Source organism: Ambystoma mexicanum, chromosome 10 (genome assembly GCF_040938575.1).
Source record: "Ambystoma mexicanum isolate Mex_15411 chromosome 10, UKY_AmexF1_1, whole genome shotgun sequence".
Classification (NCBI taxonomy): domain Eukaryota; kingdom Metazoa; phylum Chordata; class Amphibia; order Caudata; family Ambystomatidae; genus Ambystoma; species Ambystoma mexicanum.
Genome location: NC_090932.1, coordinates 58,572,318 through 58,595,062, shown reverse-complemented (window position 1 = coordinate 58,595,062; position 22,745 = coordinate 58,572,318). Strand labels below are relative to the sequence as shown.

General features: G+C 48.6%; 1 protein-coding gene across 3 annotated transcripts in view; it reads right to left on the bottom strand.

Moving 5' to 3' along the window:
* The window catches only part of TFRC (transferrin receptor), an 858,836-nt gene that overhangs the window by 352,538 nt on the left and 483,553 nt on the right, over positions 1 to 22,745 (bottom strand). For all 3 annotated transcript variants that reach the window (XM_069617499.1, XM_069617501.1, XM_069617500.1), the window contains exon 11: positions 10,464 to 10,580. In XM_069617499.1, the coding sequence (XP_069473600.1) occupies positions 10,464 to 10,580 (117 nt within the window). The remainder of the gene's footprint in view (positions 1 to 10,463; positions 10,581 to 22,745) is intronic.

The following is a 22,745-nucleotide window of genomic DNA, read 5'->3' as shown; positions in this document are numbered from 1 at the left end:
AACATGATTCCATCCTTCCCCAGATTATGCACAAGGGCTGCTACAATTTCCTCTTCTTGCAATTCCAGTTTCCCTGGATAGATCCAGAGATTGGTCTAGTAGCAATTACATGATCAGGTAAATCAAAATGGGCCAGATTCCTCAAACTAGACCTAGCAGGCATACTGTCCCGAACCATATTAGTCATTGAAATTGTGGATTTCAAGGCAACGCCGTTTAGCTGGAAGCTTAAAGTGTTAAATGTTCTGTTAGGTGTAGCCGGCTCAAAGGGTATTTTACCCCACAGTCACCGGGTGAGCAAACAATTTCAAGCTATTCCCCAGAGCCAAATGTAGTTAATCCAAAATTAGGAGTGTTGATTTTTTTATCAGTGCATACTACAGTACACCCTCACGTGAGTAAAAGTCATAAACCCACCCGATCACCACCACTGGGCGCAGAGTTGAAGATTGTACAGGGCGAGGGTACGTGCTCCAAATAAAAAGGATGGATGGATTCAAATTGAAGTTCAGGATGTTTTCATAGCCTGCACGTCCAGCAGATTAAATCCTGAAAAAACCAACTCAGCCCTCCGTACTCACAGTACTTGCAATCCACAACCAATCGATAGCTAAAATGCAGAGAGTTCACAGCTCATAGCCCGCAAGCTGCCGAGAGACCTGCTTTGTTGTAATAATGGGAGTAGCATTTTCCAATCCGCAATGAAGGTAATAGACCAGCAAGGCAGAAACACACCTACCTCATTCCAACTGCACACTTAAAGCCACATTTTGAGGCACATTAAACAGCACAATCGCACCTGGTGAGCAGTTGTAGCATGTGTCGTGTGACTAAGTGAATAGGTTACACAGTACCTCAGACAAAAGTAGCATCTTGCCCGGAGGAAACAAATTCGTAGCAGCTAAAAAAAACAAGGTTATTCCAGAACACTCCAGGAGCCCAAGGGAGATCCAGGATGTTCAGAAGTACCTTATAATGTACATTTGTAGGATTTCAGTGATGGCAAAAAAGTGTTGCATATGAAAAGATTGTCCACAGAGTGCCTGCCGTTAGGGTGAAAAGCCAGGTTAATTCTCAGTTCTATCGCAGAGGCGCAGAAAAGGCAGCAACTCATCGCAGGGAGACCCAGATACGACCCTCAAGCTATCCAGTGCAAGGTTTAGGACCCATCATTCAGCACGATTCAATACAGAACCGTACAATCATGGACCATGGATACACTGGGGGAGGGGGGGGGGGGGGGGGGCGTGCGCAAGTATCTTGCAAACAGCCCACAGCCAAAAACCCTCTTCAGCAGTGGCAAAATAAACCTGCAAGTGAAATATTTGAGAGGGCATATTACAGGACCTGGTCCTTATGGAACTAGAATCCTGGAACAAAAACTACCAAGACAATCCAAAGAAAGACCAATCAGCCTTGAAAAAAGTTAGCCACATCAGCTGAGCGTGAAAACTGAAGATGCTGGGCACGTGGAGGAACCCGATCAAGCAGATTCTGGTGGCTTGAAGATGGAGCAGCCAGTATAACATGATCCCACGATTAAGACAATCGAGGCAACCCAGGAAGACCCTCTGCTGCTTGGTAGTGGTGTCTTGACACTTCTGGACCAGTGGAAACTTTTTTTCCAAGGCGCAAAACCAGGCTGAGATTCGTGCTAACAGCTCGGGAAGGATATCCAGCAGCCAAAGATCTAAACTAGAGCAGAGCTAGTGGGACAAGCCCAGCTAGGATGACCAACATTGCAACAGCTTCTGTGCCAAAACACTCCATCAGGTAAGTAAACCTGCAGAATTCAGCAGAACTCTAAAAAGAATTCATGCAGAACTGAGGCAAGGTTACATTTTCCCCATTAGATACAACAATGTACTCGTGTCCCGCCCCCATCCCCCCCCAGACACACACGAACCTAAACAAAGGTTTTGGAAGCAAGCCAATAAGTTTGGACATAAACAGACTAAACATTCAGGTCCACTCACAGAATGTATAATGGCCTGATACGGCTATAGACTGGTCTAAGCCTGCCCAAAGCAGACTCCAGGGTGCAGGGCTGGGCTCAGAGGGAGCCTGTGCAGAACAGCCATTTCAGGAGCCTTGCATAATTACACAAAGAGAAGCCCTAAAAACTAAACATGGCAGAGACCAGGGCTCCAATACAGCAGCCAGCCTACTCAAAGCACTAGTGAGTGGAAAAAGAAATGCTACGGCCAAAATGGGAGGCTCAAAAAGCACCCCCGTCATAGGAGCCATATAGAACTGCCTCTGACTGCATACATTAAGATATTCTACTAAGTGGAGATGGGTGTTAAGGTGCATATACAAAATCAACCCTGCCGTTCGGGAGGCCACCCTGTAAGGTAGCATAGCGACAAGGCTTTGTCTCAAGAAGGGTGGTAGTGTGGTCTAAGGCTACAATGAGTCCACAGAGCAACACCAATAATTCCAGTAAGACAGATGTTAAGATGGATTTCTAAAATCTGGCCTGGAGGACAGATTTCAGGAGGCCATTCTAGTTTCAGTGAACAGGGGAACTCTAGGTTAGAGTTACCCAATCAAGGTAACCATGGAGTGGTCAAGGCTAAGTCTCAGGAGAGAGTGAGCACTTGTGTACAGGCACATCATATCACAATTAGTCCACACACATAGGCCCAAAACACTAGGAAAATGAAGCAAGTAATCTTACACACTAGTTATTAAACATATATACAATCACCTTAGGTTGGTAGACATGCATGCAATTCGCTTAAACACCTGAAAAGAAGGAAAGTAGGAAGGCAAGTAATGGTGCAGTAAGGAAACCAATTCACAGGAGTAATACCCCAACGTTAGTTCTCAGGAGAGTGGAAAATGTTAGGAAAGCTGCTTGTGGTGGTGAAAAATGTTCCAGAGGACTTCTCAATCATTTAAGTAAAACCATTTTATGATCCTTTAGAACAGCTTTGAGAATAAACGTTTAAAAAGCAGCCCAATGGAATAAAACAAAGTATATTCCAAGGTTTATTATAGGAGAGACATAGGCGGCTGGAAGTATTGAGTACTCACCCCGCCAACCCCGACTTTGATTTTCCTAAGTGACTAGGCAGGTCAGCTGGGAGTCGCTGGCTGTAGGTTTTCCTGCTGATGGATCCAGTGGAGGAACCCAGGAGCTGCGGGAGTAAGGGGGATTCTGGCCGGGTCCAGGACCAGAGTGCAACCCTTCCTATTGAAGAAATGCAGAAGGCACTGATGCAGGTCAGTTCAGGACTCTACCAGACGGTGGAAAGCTACTTACAGTGAGACACCGCACATGGGCGACAGCAAGCATCTACAGTCATAATCGAAGTTCTTCCAGGACCAGAGCCCTTTGATGCTGGGAAGCTGAAACTTTGCTCATTCTATAAGTTGCTTTCCTGCAGGTGACCAGTGAAGTTCAAAGGGAAAATACAGACGCTGATGCTTCTGGCATGGTAGCCCAATTCGGGTGGCCCAGTGACAATTCCAAGGAATCAGAACTGCAGGAGCGTTAGAAGCTGTCGAGCCTGGTTGGTGCCACCAGTCCAAGGGTGGAAGAACCGCAAAGGGCCTTCTCAGATCAGGTAGTCCAGCAGGGCTTCACTGGGGAAATTGCAGGCAAGGTTGCCAGTTCTCTTCAAGAGTCATCCACAAGTCTTCAGACAGATGCAGCTACACAGGATACATGGCTCCAACACTGATCTGCTGGAATGGCTGCAGGAGTCCTCTTATCCCAAATCCAGACTAGTGCAGTTCCCAGCTCACCAATGGTAAGTATCTGCACCACTCACTCAGTCAGGAGTGGTCCAATCAGAGAACTCTCATGCACGCATACCAGACCTTCTGGCACCACAGATGTGGAATGGGCCCAGGCAGCCCCACCCACTTCCTGGATCCACACACAAATTCTATGTGCACTGTTAAAAAGTTTGCCAAACAGATAAGGAACCATGGTTTACCCAGTACTGATAGTCTGAAGGACTGATCAGTATCTCTAACAAGTGAGCAAAAGGCCAGGTAATTGAAGCTGAAGGTTTAACTTCCATGCAAAAAGTCAGGACAGGTTAAAAAATAAAAAGCAAAAAGTTTAGGGGTGCATATAATATGGAGGGAACATTTCCTAAAAGAGAAATCATTCTTAACAGACAAGTACTAACATATACAAGGATTTATTAGGCTTTTAGTTTAGAGACTAAGCAGATACAAACCTTTAGTCAGATGTTGCCAGACCAACACCATAAAACATACATTCACCCTTGGGAGATCAGAAAGCATCGATTTCAATAACCAGTGAACCATAGGTAAGTACTCTGATGAATTAGAACAGACTTAAGGATAATCGTAGAACAGCTTCCCCAACATAAGTCAAGCCCTTAGAGTCTAGTCACCAGATCAGTTTATGAAGAGATGCTCTAAGCCAGTGGTTATGATTAAAAGTGTCAAACCATTACATAAATTCACTTAATCCCAGATGCTAGGCTTAGGACGGGATCCTTGACGAGGCCTCCGACAGTAAAGTGTGATTTTAGGAACAGGACTTTACACCCCTCCCCCCCGACCCACTCCCCTCACCCCCAAGAACACTACAGAGCTTCAGGATTCTATTGGTGCTTGGTCCCGAAGAAGGCCCAGGGATTGCAGGTGCAGCAGTCTCGTCCGTGAGCAGAATTTAGTTGTCGGTCACGGTGCTGGTGCTTAGGAATTGATCCTAGACAGCTTCCAGTAAAACAATTGATCCTAGACAGCTTCCAGTAAAACATCCAAACTAAAAAAAAAAAAAAAAACACTTTTGCAGAGCACACCACCTCAGGACACCTCTAGGGAGTAATGAAGAAAAACCGAATCCCCATGGTAAGGTGGGAACAGCAATCTTCCAGTGACGAATAAAGAAGCAGGTCCTGCATGGCTTCTGTTGATACCAGTTGAAGATCCTCCATGATTGCACTCTGAACAGACGGCTGAAGAGAGACGATTCTACCAGTTGGTCCATGAACCTTTCAGAAGGCACCAACCGAGACTGGTTGTTCCCAGTGGTCCAGGGATCGAAACACTAACAAAGGCCTTCTTGAGATCAGAAGAGAGGAGCAGGGCTTCACTGGAGTTGGTGCTGGTCATCTGCATGGGTCGGCCTTGGGTTGCCAACTGGCTGCTCTTTTTCGTAAAGGAGTTGGTTCCAGCATGATGTCAAGAATGGCTGCAGGAGGAGTCCTTTTATCCAGGATTTGGGCTGGGAGCACGCCCCAATGCCACCAATGGCAAAGATCTGCACTATTCAACTGGCAGTGGCTATCCAGTTAGAGAGCCACTGACAACATCGGCCCAGCAACACACATTAAGGCACCAGGATGTGTACTGGGACCAGACCGTCTCTTCCACAACATCCAGGAACTCTTGAGCACATCAAGGCCATCACACATTCGTAAACTACCTCTATAATTAAACCAACAACAAATTGCATTCCTTAACAGACATGAAAATGTAAGTGCCCAATTTTGGACAGCTCCAGACTTTTGACAGCTCATTCTAAACCAATACTACTGTAGGCGCATCCCAGCTTACTCAACCACGTAATCTTCCTGTTGCTTACCCTTTCCTTGTCACCTTGTCCTCTGATCTCTCCCACTTTTTACCCTGGTGCTCCCAATTCCTGCTTACCCTTAAGCTCATTTACTTTCTCATTCCATAGTCTGCTTTTGCACCTTGGGAAGGGTCACAGTTCACCACACGGACAAGGTCTATGCGCTTTAAGACCACTACGGTGGTGAGGTGTGCAGTATAAAAGCTAACGTATATGGGTACACAAACCGCCCTTAGCCCGCAAAAGCAGCAGCTTTCCCTATGCATCATTTCCTTACCCGAGAGGCAAGGAAGAAGGCCAAAGAACAATATGGTCAACAAGCAAGCAAAAATGTGGAACAGCCATCTTGGGGTGCTAGCCACCTTTAGTAGCAATTTGCCGTAACGGCTAAATGTTACAAAAAATATATATATATATATATATATATATATATATGTTTTACGATTGCTGCCGTTAGGGAGAATTCTCATTTACGGCCAATTTCCCTCACATAGTGAGTCCCTCAGCAGCCTGGCTGGATTTCAGGGGTTTATTTTTTTTTCCACCTGGTAAGAGTTGTTGTGAAAAGCATCTAGGCACTTGCGTTAACCTACTGAGTTATCTTGCATATATTTAGAGCTTATTCGAAATGTGGAGGAAAATGCTGACCAGCCAGGCCTCTCGAACTGAGTGAGCCAGCATGCTTGCGAGGGGTTAACTGCGAAGGCCCTCCTTGAGACTAACATCTAGTTTTGCAAGAAGCCCTGCGCAGCCTTTAGGAGCCAGGCACAGCCTCTCTTTTGCGCTCTGCGAGTCAGGTTCACTGATAACACAGGAACGTAGAAGGCGCTTCCCAAAACAACGTAGAGAGCCCGAGATCCAAGACTGGCCGTTTCTAGTTGCAACTTTCCAGGCGAAAACATGTTTTGCTGCATAGAACGTTGGGCCTAGAAGATTCACGAAGAGCCGGTACGTCAGATATTGACATGCAGCCCCTAATAAGAGATCTTTACCTGGGCTGTTTGAGAGAAGTGTGCACATATAGAAACAGCACCTGGACAACCAGTCAGCACTAGAGTGCAGAGTCTCCTGTCATCACATTCCCGCTCGTGTGCAGGCTTTCGGGGGCTAGGCCAGTCCCCGCGCGGTGCTGGGCACTGAGTGGCGTGGGTCTGAGTGTGATTCTATCAGATCGGCATCGATTCCTAGGAGCGTAAGAATTGCATATTCATCTGCGACTGATAATTTGCATTACTCAGCTTGCACTTTAATTCCCATACTATTGAAAACTGCTGCTTGATTCTAATTAGTTTATGTAGTAAATAAATGCAAGCATAAAATCTTCTGAGTGAGTGGCTTTCTTCCAGACTGAGTTCATTGTGTCTTGCATAGCTTTTTACTTGTGAGGGAAGGTGATTAGGAGTTATATTGCACTAAGGGCTGGCCCCGGGGGTTGCGGTTTCCCCTTTTCACTACAGAGTGTGAGCCTTTTTCCCACTCTTACATGTGTCTTGCCATGTGTATTTCTACTGTTCATGTGATCTTGGACTCTGGAGCTACACCACTCCATGAGCCCCACTTTTTGTGTGCGTTACACAGCACCTTCAGTGCAGTGACACAGGGTTGTCTGAGACTTCCCACTGACTCCCATTTTTCTGGGGCTGACAACTGTCCCCCAGAAACATGTAAAGTTGCCATTAACTTTATATAGTCACTTTAAACTACAGACCCAGTAACACCCCATCTTACATAGAGTACTGGAAAGGGTTAATTCCTACCTCTTTTCATCTGTGCCTCTCTCAGCTTTATTTTGCTCTCAACACTAAGACTTGGCTGGTGGCAGTGGTATCTACCCTAACATTTCTACCGCGATTATACTAGATAAAACATGGTACTGTTTGAGGCTATTATATTAGCCTTGAACTCAAACCCGCTTGACCAAATACTTTTTATTTAGGCTCCGGTTGGGTTTTATCGCCATTTCTTTTTGTTAAAGTGCTTCTTGTGTTTTATTTTGCGCAGCAAACTAGGTTTGCCTCCTTTGTTTGTTGACCTTTTGGCAGGCATCTATCCAGAAGCCCTCCTTTGGCGTCTGGGTGTCTAGGTGGGCTGAATGTGAGGGAGGGGTGTAATCACCCCCAGCACAGGGTCTCCTTGGAGACCCAGGACGCACTTGTCTTGATTGGCTGAGGTAGTTGTCCGGGCCAGACAACACCCCCCACCCCTGCTGAGTGATTGACAGCCAGGCTGTGTAACTGGGGGATTTTGACATAAAAAGGTAGGACTCTTGGGCTAGAAGTCAGTCGCCACTGGAACTGCAAAGAACTGAAGAGAAGCAGAGAAGACGGCTGCTGCAACTCCCGAGTCCCGGCGAAGCCCTTCTGCAGTCCTGAGCGATCTACCCTTCAACGACCAGAGAAGATCCAGTCCGGAGTCTTCTTCCCTTGAGCCTGGTGGGATCAACCAGCTCACCTTCCACAGCCAGAGGATCCTCTTCTTGGTCCAAATCGCTGCACACTGCTGTAGTGGTCCGGATAGCCATCTGAAGAGCCTCTCCTGTTTTAAAGGAGCGCACCTTTTATTCACCGTCGCTTTGCTGCTGCTGGCTTCATCCCTGGGTAGTGCAGATCGCTCCAGAGGCCCTTGTCCCCACGACTGAAGCTTCAGGAACTGAGTCTGCAGGAACTACCAGCTCTTCATACGAATAAGGTACTGTGTCTGACTTCGAGGAACTAGGGTGAACCCTTTTCTCCTCACCAAAGGCTGGTCCTCATCTTCCTTCCCTCTTATAACTTTTGCCTCCCTTTTGACAATATCTAAGTACTCCTGGCAATCTCGAATTGTGAACTGTTCTAACCTTGTGATCCTCGACAACAGGACCCCTGTCCCATTGACACTGGCGCAGGCCTATTAACTTATCTATGTTTTAGAAAGTGTCTCTTGATTCTATCTGCCTTGGCAAAAGTATTGCCTAAGATTTTTGTCCCCAACCCTTGTGTTAATTCATGTGCTAAGTATGTGTTTGACATTTCTTCTCGCGGGTACGCTTCTCTTTCGTAAAACCGAACTGTCATTACTCTCAAAAAGTGATCCCGTAATAACCCCCGGTAACGGCTTCGTTTCACAACACCGGTCTGTCACATCCAAAAGGTACTTACCTTGAATTGTTCTGCACAAGGGGAATTGGTTGTGTGAAGTGTATTTTAAGTGCGGTTTTAATTCCATAGAAGTGAAGTGATTTGCGAACAGATGGTCTAAAAATAAATGTACTTTTACTTTAACCAAAAACCTTGAGTCAGTGTTCGCTTGAGTCTTAGTAATTGTAGTTTTGTGTAATCCCTACTACTGCTCATTTGCTCTTGAGATAAGTCTGGCTGCTACCACTCTGTGTAGGCTTGTACCAAAGGTGAAATTGTACTACCACCTGTAGTCTTAATCTTTTGTAGTGGTCCCTAAGGGCACTGCTCAGGATTCTGCCTAACAGCTGCCACCAGCTCACCCTAGGCGGATTATAAAAGTAACCAATAAGCCGTTACAGAAAAAGGATATAAATGATTCCAACTGCACTTCACTTTACTTTACGTGAAGGGTGCAATTTTAACAATACAAAAAACATTCACGGAGACAGTCTTTCAGTACTTATCGTTTTATGGACTAAACAGTTTCCTCACATGAACGAGCAAAAGTGCAAGGGAAGTAAAGCCTAAGGCTTTACGTACCTCGAAAAGGTCAGAATATGAATTAAACAAAAATAAAGGGTGTCCCATAGAAGTTTAGGGGAAAAATAAAAAATAAAGGCAAATAACCTTTCCAATAGGGGCAACGGGCAAAGGATTAGTGGTCCCATAATATAGGAATATAGAACCACCAAAAAAGGGATTCTGCACCAGCAAAAGCCCATGTAATTTTGGTAGCCATTGTGTAATGCATTTTTGGGATACCTGCTTTCCGCCTTTGGCGACACCACCAGGCAGGCCCAAAATGGCTATTGTACAAACATGAACTCACTGTGCTTAAGTCAGCCCTCCAATCCCACACAAGGGCACACTGTTTTGGCAGCCCACCAATCAGGCTGGTTACAAGAACAAAAACACCCATGTCCACACACACACACACAGTATTTGTGTTGGCCTATTTACAGCTAGGGACCAGTACAAACCACACAGCTGAGTCAAAAGGTTGGACTGTTTCACATCTTTCACCAGAGGGCTGCAAAAAGATTTTCCCAACGTCCACAATCTGGGGCCAGTAAAAACTGCAGTATTTCAAATCCCTCCTATTTACCAGTACTGCTGCATGTCTAAGAGGCAGAATGTGAACGAGATCTGAAAAAGTTCAACGTTTAATTTTGGCAACACTGGAAGCAGACTACAACTTTCGTGAAAGGATTACGGATTACAATGGAAAAGCAGGAAACACAGTAATCAGAAATTATAAGAGGGCCCACAGGAGAGAAGCACCTGCAACTGTAAGCAGATCAAGTTCAACAAAAGTGTGATATATAACAATTCAGAGACAACCTAGTAACTAAATCAGAACATTGAGCTCCAAAGTGCTGCCATTGTTCAAACGTCATGTGCCTGAAGCTAGGATTGTGACACTAAACATGTATATGACTTTAGTAAAGCTTTGGTTTGTTGGGTGAATACAAGCACAAATAAGTGGCTGGCCCAAAGCACCCCCACTCATTGATTCATGAAAATGTAACTTTGGCATCAAAAGGTTCACCTAAGGGTACTCCTTTCAAAGTGAGTTCCGAACGATGAGGCAGAGTGGACCTGCTGGAATTCCAATCTGAGATTGTGAAATACTGCACACAATTCATTTGACAGTCAACCCAAGTACCCTCCTGCTTCCTAACCAGAAATACTACATTAGGGTTCATTTTAGTGAAGGTCTTTGCATTGGTTTCCAGTACCTTTTTTTAGTGAAGTGATAGCGTTAGCCAGCTGCAGAAGTATGGAAGTTCCCACACCAGACTTGGCTGCTCCCATGCCGAGTGCATCACGCTGAGCTCCAATAACCACAAACCGATCTACAAAGGAGGGGAAACAGTGAAGTGAAACAAATTCTAAAATATTAAACAATGCAGACATTTTAAACAGATGCATTGCACTTTAATGATTCACATGCAAGTGCAGACTTGAGCCATTTGGCACTTTAACAAGCCCTTTATCTGCTCTATGACAAAGACAACAGAACCCGCCATTTGACTTACTGGAACGCACATTGTGGCAAGCCAAGCAAAGACATGCAGATTATGCAAGTCAACTTAAGTTTATCGTTTTCTCTGAAATAAAGGGTTGGATGAACGCCTACATGACTAAGGCAAGTGCTACAGAACAAAGATAAATCTAGATAAAAGCGTGGTCCAGATGGGTCAACAAGGTGCGAGTTTTCAGGCATTAATCACCACGACGTTCAAATAGTAAAACCTCCTATTGTTAATATTGTTAAGGCAGTTTTTGTACCACTGTTGAGGACACTACAACCACTGGATTTAATGGGGGAAGGAACAAGTTACTTAACTGTTCTCCAGCATGGGTCTGGCATGGATTCACATGCTCATGAATATTCCCAGTCAGGCTGGGAATCCTCAGTAAAGAAAAAAAATCAGTTTCACTTCTAGACTGTCTTTCTCCCAACAACCAATCACTGGTCTCTGGGTCATAATGCCGCCAGCCAATGACTGCCCTCTACCTAAGCCCCTCCTCTAGCAGCCATCTTCAGATTTGGTAGCACATAAAGTGGTAGAAGGACCAAGAGAAGAGCCGCAGAGGGGTAGCGGGAGGGGGGGGGGTCGCATGTGAATCCATGCCAGACCCAACCTGAAGAACAGTTACAGGTAAGTAACTTGTTCCTTCTCCAGCATGGGGTCTGGCATGGATTCACATGCTCATGAATAAAGAATACATAGCAGTACACACATGCACAACCACGGGAGGTGGCAAAGCTCAACATTAAGCATCTCTTACCTCTTCATCAGGCTCACCTTCAAACAAACAGGTTGCACAGCACTGCTTGGCCGACTCTGGACTCCTCCCTGGAATCCCGGTCGACGCAGTAGAATTTCGTGAAGGTGTGCGTCAACTTCCACATAGCAGCCCTGCAGCTGTCCAGCAGGGGCACAACCGGAACGCCTTAGTAGCAGCGATCGCTCTGTTCGAATGGGCTTGCGGACTGCCAGGCAAGGTCGGTTTGCCAACTGGTGACAATGAGTGATGCAGCCAACTGGAAATAGAAGCCTTGCAGACGGCCTTCCCAGTATTCACAGGGACAAAGCTCACAAAAAGTTGCAACGTCTTCTGGAGATTGTTGGTGTGGTCCACATAGAACTTCAGCGCTTTAGCCACATCCAGCGAGTGCAAAGTCCTTTTAGCTGGCGACAAAGGCATCGGAAAAAACACAGGCAACACCAAGGGCTTGTTTAGATGAGTCTGCCGGCACATTGGGCATGAAGGAGGGGTGTGTCCTCAGCACCACCCTCCTGTCGTGAAAAGTCAAGTATGGAGGCTTGCAAGACAGGGCCTGGATCTCTCCCACTCGTCGTGCAGAGGTGATGGCCACGAGGAATGCTGTCTTCCACGACAGAAACTTCAACGGCACTGAATGCATAGGCTCGAACCCCCCCACCTTTCCCCATGAGCCTAGTTAGTACCACGTTGAGCTCCCACGCCGGGGCAGGGGCCTTCACCGGCGGGAATGATCCGAACAGTCCTTTCATAAATTCCTTCACCAGACGATGAGACCACAAGGACACCCGTCCTGTAGTTCTGGTGTAACTACAGACGGCAGCCATATGTACCTTGATGGAGGCGTGAGATAGGCCAGCCTTGGCCAAAGACAGTAGGTACAGCAATACTTGAGGGGCCGTAACCCGCAGGAGGGTTAATCTTCTGTGCTCGGTACCAGACAGAGAACCTCTTCCATTTGTGTCCGTAGGAGTTGAGGATGCCCTGGCCTTTGCAAGAACCTCTCTGCAGTCGGCCAGGATGTCGTATCCTCCAAACTCTAGTGCTGCAGGAGCCAGGCCTGCAAGTTCAGCGACTCTGGTTCGTGATGAAGAATGGTGCCTCCTTCTCTGGAGAGAAGATCCGCGTCCGTCGGTAGCTTGACTGGTGTGGACGCTGACAAGTCCAGAAGGTCCGGGACCCAGAACTGCCTCGGCCACGCTGGTGCGACGAGGATCATCCTGCACCGGGACCTCTTGAGCTGATTGACGAGCCGGGACCTCTTGAGCTGATTGACGAGCCGGAGTAGCAACGGCAATGGCGGGAATGCATAAAGAAACAGGCCGTCCCAGGGGAACTAGAAAGCATCGCCCATGCTCCTCGGTTGGGGAAACCTGCTGGCGAACCTCCGGCACTTGGAGTTTGCCGCCGTCGCGAAGAGATCGATCTGGGGTTCGCCCCATCGTCAGAAGAGTCGGTCCACTTGATCCTGGCGCAGTTCCCACTCGTGGCACGAGCGCAGCTCCCTGCTGAGTGAGTCGGCGATGGTGTTTTTATCCCTGCCAGATGAAAGGGTACCAGAAACATCCCTTGTGCGATGGCCCAATGCCACAGATCCTGGGCTTCCTTGGACAGGGCAGGAGATCTGGTTCCGCCCTGCTTTCGAATGTAAAACATCGTGGTGGTGTTGTCGGTGAAGATCCTCACCACCTTGCCCTTGAGGGACGGAAGGAAGGACCTGAGGGCCCAGAACACTGCGCGGAGCTCCAAGATGTTGATGTGGAGAGTCTTCTCCTCCGAGCACCAAAGGCCTCTCGCGTGGAGGCCCCCGGTGTGCGCTCCCCCAACCTTCCAGGGAGGCATCAGTCGTCACCGTCACCTGGTGGGCCGGGGCTAGGAAGCCTGTCCCCGCTGTCAGATGAGCGCGGACACCCCACCATCGCATCGCCTGACGGAAATTTTCGTCGAGCGAGATCCTGTCCTCGAAGCTGCCCGTCTGGATCCAGTGGGCGTCGAGGAATTCTTGCAAGGGCCGCATCCGAAGTCTGCAATGGGGCACCAGATAAATGCAGGAGGACATCATTCCGAGGAGGGACTTGATAGACCTCACTTTGGCCACGTCCGTGGCCAGTAGACGTTCCACCTTTCCTAGGATGGTCCTTATCCTTTCCTCCGACGGTGAGGCCCGCCGCGCCACTGTGTCGAGCCGTGCTCCCAGAAACAGGGCGACTTGCCACAGGACCAGGTGGGATTTTGGAAAGTTGATGGAGAACCCCAGGTCCGTGATCAGCTGGACGGACTTCGCAGTGTGTTCCACGGCGAGCTCCCTTGTCCTTGCCCGTATGAGCCAGTCGTCACCGGTGCTAGGCACTTGGTGAACACCCTGGGCGCCGATTTTAATCCGAACGGTAGGGCCTTGAACTGGTAGTGCCACCCTTGGACCACAAACCGGAGGAACTTTCGGTGCCCCTTTAGAATAGGGATGTGGAAGTAAGCATCCTCCAAATCCAAGGAGGACAGGAAATCGCCCTCCTCCAGCTGTCCCAGCACGTGCTGGAGGGTGACCATCCGAAACTTCTGTGCCTTTGTGTATTTGTTTAGTCGTCGCAGGTCCAGGATGGGACGCCATCCTCCTGTCTTCTTCCTCACAAAGTAGTATCTTGAGTAAACTCCGGAGCCCCGAAGCTTCTTCGGGACGAGCTCGATGGCACCTTTCCTGAGCATCGCCCGTACTTCCAACAGCAGTTGAGGGACGTGATTTTCCTTCTAGGCCACGGGAGGAATGCGGTGGCACCTCTTCTGGAACTCGAGGGCGTGCCCGAGGGCCAGGGCGTCCAGCACCCAACGGTCGGTGGAGATGGACTCCCACACACTGACGAACTTCGCCAGCCGGCCTCCCACCGGGGTGCTTCGGTGGGGGCCCGACCAGACGGACGGTTAAATCCTGCTTGGAGGCCGCTTTGCCTCCTTGACCACCTTGGCGACGACGGCGGGATCCACCTGACTTGCCGCGTCCCCTGTAGGCCTCCTGCGACGAAGACCTTGCTGCTTGACGGTAAGTAGAGGAGCTGCTGCCGGCTCCCTTGGAGGCACCCCGTCTGCCTCCGGAGCTCCGAAAGGACGGCCGTCGCTGTTAGTGCACGGGCCGTCTCCGTGTCCCTCTTGATCGCCTGAAGGGATTCATCAACCGCCCTGCCAAAAAGGTTGTTCCCATCGAAGGGCATGTTCAAAACCTTGTTCTGAACGTCCTGGCGGAAATCAGTCGCCCTGAGCCATCCTCGTCGTCGCAGGCAAACGCGGTTGCCCAACTGACGGAAACCGGTGTCAGCGATGTCCGTAGCCACCGTAATGGCATGGTCCGAGGCAATCTCACCTTCCTGCAAGATTTCCAGGGCCTCAGCCCTCTTGGCATCCGGAAGGAAGTCCAACAGAGGGGCGATCTTAAACCACAACTCCCAGTCTTAGCGTGCTACGATGGCCAAGGCGTTGGCCGCCTTGATGGTCATCGCTGCAGATGAGATGACCCGTCATCCTATTGCATCCCGTTTCCTACCCTCGCCGTCCGGAGGGGAGGTTGAAGTCTAGGCCGATGCCCCCCCGCTTTCTTCTTGGCCGCCGCCGAGACGACCGAGCCCGGGGTAGGTTGCGCTCTGAGGCACAAGTGGCCAGCGTCGGGGACCCGGTACTACTTCTCGTACTGGTCCCTCTTCGCAGGAGCCGTGGCAGGGTTCTTGAGGAGGGCGAGCCCCTCATCCCAGATGTCAAGAAGCGGTACGGCGAGGACCGTCTTCCTTTTAGCCTTGCGCCGCTGGTAAAGGAACCCCTCCTTTTCCTCGGGGCAGAGCTGGAAGAGCTTGGATGCCCTGGAGATCATTGCATGGAAGGATGCAATCTCGTTGGGTGGGGACGCCCGGGCAGGGGGGCGACACGTCCCGTCGTCGCCTCTGTCGTCATCCCTACCCGTCATAGTCGTGTCCATGCCTGTATCATCCCCGTGGGTAGTGGACCGGGGGGGAAGGAAAAGAAGGCCGCAGAGGCGGGAGAGGAGGCCTAGGATGCGTACTCCTCCTCTTAGGCAGTGGGCTCCCCGAAGGTCCTGGCTCCGGATCCTCCGTCGGGTCTGGCTCAGGCTCCGTCGGGGGAAGGGACAACCTAGTCCTTATCTCCGTTTCCACAAAACACGCAGTCCTTTTCCTTGTGCGTCTTGTCCTCATGGAGACAGTAGAGGCATAATGAATGCTCGTCCTCCTTGAAAACGTTCTGAAGCTGGCATCCAGGGCAGGTCCTGAATAGCTTCCCGGGCGTCGAGCTCCCTTTCTCCTGGGCCATGTCCGGGGTAGGCCTCGGAACTTCTGGAATCCTCCAAAAGCGTAACTCAACGAAATCTTCACCCTTGAGGGGCGTAGAAAACTCCAAAACGGATCCCCGTTGATCGGAAGTAGAAACGGTGGAGCTTGAGGCTCTTTTAACCGAAAAAATGAGAAAATCTCCTGAAAAAAGCGCGAAAACGCAGCAAAAGCCCGAGAGCTAAGCACGAGGACTCCCAACACTTGAACGTGCGGTAAAAATCTGAGGATGGCTGCCAGGGGAGGGGTTTAGGGAGAGGGCAGTCATTGGCTGGGGGCAGTATGACCCAGAGACCAGTGATTGGTTACTACTGAGAAAGACAGATCAGAAACTAAACTTTTTCTTTACCAAGGATTCCCAGCCTGACGATGGGGAATATTCATGAGCATGTGAATCCATGCCAGACCCCATGCTGGAGAATCAGTAGTTGTCCCAGATTGGACAACTACTGGCCGTTTGAATGGTGCATATACTTACCAGTGGTGGACTTGGGCTTGCTTCCAGCTCGGAATCTGTATTAAGAGGACCTCTGCCGGCATTTCTTCAGATCAGCTTCGAGCCAAGAAACACTCACAGAAGAAGTCGACTGAACATCCGAAGACTACTCCTGAAGGGGCCCTGCAATCCTTCCTGCATTTGGCCTGGTGAAGCCCTGTTCGACTACCTAATCTCAAGACCATGATTGGTGCTTCAGTCCTGTGACAAGTGGGACCAACTACTCAACACCTTCGAGGATCCAGACAGCCTGAGCATATTGGAAGTGTCTCTAGACCACACGGTGGACAGACCAGCTGTCTCATGGGCTACCTCGCAAGAACATTCACCGTTCTGCGGTTGACCCGGAAATGTGGTAGTCGCCAGCTCGTGCCACAAGTCGCCTTACCTCAGAATTTAAGCATACCAGCATCAAGGGATCCTGTTCTAGAGAAGCCTGTGTCTGCGACTGGAAGAAAGCCTGTTATCTGAGTGGAGATCTTCGTTGGAACTTGTCCTCCCATCGGTGAAGTGTCCTGAAGATGCCTGCATTAGTGTTTCTTGCATTTCTTCATTGTCAAGGGTTGCATCTTGCAACTGTAACCGACCGGAAGAATTCTTGCAACCGGAAAACCTGGGCACCTCACCAGAACCAATGGCAGAAAATACAACCTCCAGTGAACCTCAGATGAGCCACGGAGTCATATAGCATAATCCCAGTCAGGGAATGCAAGGGCTGGGATGCAGGGGGTTAAGTAAATTCAGTGCATTTGCCCTCAGAGCCCATTGGGAAGAAGTCCCTTTGTCTCCTAACCTTCCATTACACTGCAATTTTAGTCATACATTATAACTTCCCTACAGAGACTCAATTCTGGGGAGAACATTGTGGTTCTGTGACTTTTGGGCACAAGGCCCCATTATTCTTTGGGTTTGGGTTTTTATGTTGGGAAATTAACTTGTGACTTGGTTCCGTCATTACTGCATTTAATCCACATACCCGCTTGCTGAACAAGTGACTGAATGCATTTATGAACCTATGGTGAATGTACACATTTGTATCACAGTATTGTATAAAATTACCTGTTGGTTTAATTTCAGTGTGAAGAAGGCCTAGAATAACTGGTATTGTTATACTCCCCCCCCCCCCCCCCCAACCAAAATGAATTGCTTGCTATATTGTGTGGACTCATTGAGTGCCCCTGACTCCACTCACTCTCCTCACAATATCCTTGAATGTTCCATTGTTAACTCGATTGGTTTTGGCGAACCTCTGACAAATCACTTAATATTGTCTTTTCTCCCTGGGAGGGAGACTGTACCCATGGGGCCAGGGAGACGAGTCTGCTACCTGACCGTCCCCCTGGGGGTGGTACTCCGTGGGAATATCCCATGGGTGGGTATCCCCTCTGCGGGAAGGGGGAGGACTGTCGAGGGAGAACGCAGTATGTACACCATGCTGCCAGACATAACTCATCCAAACATATAGAGCTCAAACACCCCCATCCTCCATCTCTTTCTTCTACTAATTTCTTCATATATAGCAACTATGTATATCCTAAAGACAATACTGTGATGGGGAAGAGTGAATATGGAGGACTCAAAAAGTACTGCCACGAAGAAGAGCAGGGCGATGTAGAGCCTACACGGAATATACTAGCTATTCGAAGCTAGAAGTTCAATCTAGCCATAAAAACCGAGGGACTCTACTCGTTAGTCTTGCCCCAGAGGAGCTTCACACTGGGGAGCTGAGCAGCGCACAGAGGACATTCTGCAGACCTGAATGCCTTGAGTAGGAAGGCACGGATCGAGAAAGCAGAAAAGAGCCATAACCTACCTGGTTGTTGGAGAACCCGAAGTCCGGTGGCAGAAAGACAGCCATCAGAGGGGTCCAGGTGAGACTAGACGTGCAGGGAGAAACCAGTGTAGTGGAGCTGCCTAAAGCAGAAGACCGCAAAAGCCCAGGGGAAGCCGTATAAGCTTCAGTGCTGCCAAGGACTGGAACCCTTGCGGACCAAGTGGAAAGGTACGTGGAAGGGGACAGGTAAGGCACAGGGAGACCTCAGAAGCTGTGGGTGGGAGGAAGTGCAGAATTATCTTCCTCGTTCCAGTGGGACAGAAGAGACCAGTTGAGAACGCAGGGGGTGAGAGCACCCGAAAGAGAATCGAAGAGATGCCTGGCAGGATTGTGAACCGGGCCTGGTTAAGAGACATTACAAAGCTGAAAGAGGGGTCTGGGACCCAAACCTTGATAAACAAAGAACTGTACATGTGAGAAAGCCTGGCAGGTTAGTGATCAGGGCTTGAAAAATATACCCTAGAGCTGAGAAAAGGGTCTGGGACACAAATCGCAAGAAGACCAGAGGAAGGAAGATTAACAAGTTACTTACCCGTGGTAACATTCTTTCGACTGGATGTTCCTCCCATGTATTCCGCATCTTAGGATATCTTCATATCCAGCTTCAGTTGCCTGTCAACTCGATGTCCCCAGAGGGCCCCAGTCTTGGCGTCATCCATGGCATATAGCGCGCACAGCGGCCGTTGGCTTCAGTTCCGATTTTTAAGTGTATAGGTTGAACCTACGCCCGGCAGCTACTCACACTAAAAGAGTAAACTGTAATAACATGGACATTCAACTGCGGGGTAGGCTGGGAGGGGCATCGTAGAAAAAGGATAGCACGGGTAAGTAACTTGTTCTCCGAATGGATTGTGTCCACCCACGTATTCCTCATCTTATGATAGACACCCAGAGCAGTGTTTGTATTTCTGGGAGGAGGGAGACAGAATTTTCAGTTTCAAATTATAATTTGAGAGTCTTATTGGCCCGTTTATACAGAATATAATACTGCCTTCCCAAACGTTCCCGGCCTGAGGAAGAGTCCAGACTATAGTGCTTGGTGAATGTGTAGACTGAGTACCACGTTGCTGCCGCAGAAATATCCTGAATTGGGACTCCCCTTTGTAAGGCAAAAGGAAGTACCCATGCCCCTGGTTGAATGTGCTCCGAGACCCTCCGGAGGATCTTTTTCAGCTAACCTGTAGCATTCAGAGATTGCAAGAATAATCCACCTAGCTAAGGTTTGATTTGAAACCGCCATACCCAACTTATGGCCGGTGTAACCAACAAAAGGTTGATCGTCTTAGCTTCTACATTCCCAGAATGTAGAAACTAAGACAAGCGCAAGTATTGGGCCATGTCTGTGTAGCCTCTCCTCTTCCTTTCCAGAACGAGGTGGGGGATAGAAAGAAGGTAGGATGACTGAGTTACACAAAAAACAATTTTTGGTAGAATGGTAGGTTTAAACTTAAGGACCACTCTAGCCTTAAAAAACACTGTGCAAGGAGGCTTGCAGGACAAGGCTTGAAGTTCACTCACCCTACGGGCTGATGTAAGGGCCACAATCTTAAAGGACAGGAGTGTATAGGATCAAATGAAGCACACATTCAGAAGTTTAGAACCAAGTCGAGATCCCAAACCCGGACTTGAAAGGGGACCAGAGGACAGACATTTATCAATCCTTGGATTGAAGCGATAACTCTCGAGGAGCGCTTAAAAATAGATGGCGCTGCCAGATACCCTTTAATTGTGCCAACCTGGAGCCTCAGATTGGCCAGGTGTAACAAGAATGATAACACCATAGGTGTACTGCATGTAAAAGGGTCCACATTCTTAATTCTTATCCTTGCACAAGCTGCAGAACTTGTTCCAACAGCAGCGGTAGAAGGACCTAGTTACTGGCCTTCTGGCTGAAAGCAAAATTTCCATTAAATTGTCCAGGAGGTCCCAATTCTTGCATCTCAATCGCTCAGAAACCATGCGTGAAGGTTGAGTGTCTTGACCTCTGGATGGAGAAACCGACCCTCCTCGATAGAGATTCTTTTTGAATTGCCCAGTACCAGAGCTGCATTGCTTCTCTGCACAGTGGTAGTGACCCAACGCCTCCTCTCTTGTTGAGGTAGTACATGGCCACTGTGTTTTTCATCAGGCGGCCATTCTTTCCCCGGACAGTGCTAGTCTGGACACCCCTCAGTTGCAAAAGATTGATGTGTAGTTTGGACTCCAATGGAAACCAACGACTGCTGATTGTCAGATTGTTGGTATGGGCTCCCCATCCTGTGTGTGAGGCGTCCGTCACTACAATTCTCTGGCTATGGTTGCCCGGAATGTTTTCTTGGTGGTTCAACCACAGATGATCTTGTGCTACTCTGCTTGTAACCTGAACGAGGTCTGACATTTTGCCTGATAATTGTGACCAGTCCAGAGAGCCCATTCAGAGATCTCATTCTGAGGCGAGCTTCTGGCACCAGGAAAATGCAGGATGCCATGAGGCCGAGCAATCTCAGAAAATCGAAGGTCTGAAGAGTCTGGACATTCTGGAATTTGTTGACCATCTGCAGAATGTCTTGAGCCCTCACCTCGGGTGGCAAGGCTCAAAAAGGATGAGTCCAGGATAGCCATGAGGAAGTGGAGCCTTTGAGATGGTGGGTTTTTGAGACTTTTTGAAATGGAGGGAAAAGCCCAGTCTGAAAGCAGCGACAGGTGGAGCAGAGATGTTCCAGGACCTTATTCGGGAGAACGTGCACTGATCAGCCAATCGTCCAGGTAGGGGTAGATGTGAATCCCCCTCAGCTGAGACTCGCTGCCACCACCGGCATCAACTTGGTGAAAATCTTCAGGCGGAGGTCAGCCCAAAAGGCAGAATTCGAAATTGATGAGGAGGGTTTGCCCGTTGCCTGGATGTAGAAGTGGCAGCCTGAAATAAAAAGCTTTCAGGAGTTGGATGTTTTGCTAGATAGTACGGGTCACTACTTGACGCACAGTACTTGATAGTAAGCAACTCTGGTGTCTCCCAGTTGGCATTAACTCTTTTGCAGAGCTACATGTGTCCTCCTGGGGTCCCTGGTCTAAATAATCAGTTAGGTCATCCTGCTCCAATAGTGGTGCTGGCTCACTCTACATCAGTTGTCTGCAAGATCCTTCGGCATGGTCCAAGGAATCTGGTCGGCTAAACTATTTCTGGGGAAGTGTTCAACCCACTTTCAGATTCCAGTGAGTCATGTACATCTCTTATTCTTGAGTCCAAGATCAAGTCCTCTGGAATATTTGATGTCCCATACTGCAACCCAAATGAGCTTGTATCATCTGAAGATGGTTCATCCTCAAATTGAGGAAAAGGTATTTGGCGTCCAGGGTTTTATTATTATTATTTTTTTTTTAAAGGCATGGACGTGGAGTCCTTCGGTGCCAGTGGCGTTGATTTTGGTTTCGAAGGAGCCTTTTCTCATCTCGAGGAGTTCTCATGGACACCCGGGCCTCGGGGGTGCATGGGTTTTGTCCCTTGCCTTTTTTTGTCATGCGTGTTGACACTGGCATGGGTCTTATTTGAGGCCGCTTTCTTGAATACTTCCAGCAACTTTAGTCTGAACTTCTCCCAATGGGCCAGTGAAGGCGATTTGGTTGGGCACAAGACCTGTTGCGGGGAGGACGAAGATGGTGCTCTGTGGCGCCTTTTCTTCGACTGTCATGAGGAAAATGATGATTGATGTGAGCCAGTACATGATCGGGACCTTTTCGCTTTCTTCCGAAGAGCAGTGTCATCTCTCGACTCTGAGGATAGGCTTTTCAACAGGGTTTTCGAAGGGGATTTAAGGGGCCTACCTGTGTGCTCTTTCAGCGCATTCGCTGTCATCAATAGGCAGGACCCACACTCCGAAGTTGAATTAGATGATCTGAGGCACCATAGGCACACCCGATGGGGGACGGGGGAGCAGGGGGGGGCTGTAAAGGACATCTTTGTCCCACAAATAATCCTGAAGGAGGGAGTCATCCTGTTAGAAACAGGTTGTAGTTTAGTTAAAGGTTTATCTGGAAATTTAAGGGACGGAAAGGACATTATCCTTAGTTTTGGTTGAGGCTGGGAAACCCCTCATAGGCAGTGTTTTTCTTTACTTTCTATTCAATACAAGCTTGCGCCAACAAGCCTGCCACCATTGTGTACCATGTCTACATCTGAACCCTTACACCTCTCACTTTCCTGTTAACTGTAACTGGGAGTGGCCTCCTAAAATGTGTCCACCAGGCCAGATTCTACAAATCCATCTCAAACCTGGCCTTCCAAACTTTTCAGGTGGGGGCTCCTTTCTATTTACCATGGCAGGCTTGCAAGGTGCAAAGGCTGTGTGTGCTGGCAGGAATCGAGGGGTCGTGGGAGGTGGGGTCACCAAGCCACATTGCCTCAGGGGCTTGGATGTTGCTGGGCAGATCAGGGAGACTGGATGTACACTATTAGACATGTTTCAAAGAACAAGTTACTTACGAACTATAACGTTCTTTTGATTGGATGTTACTCCCATGTATTCCTCATCTTGGATATATAAGTATCGTCAACTTTGCTGCTTTGAAAAAAAGAAATAAAAAGATTTTTAAAAGT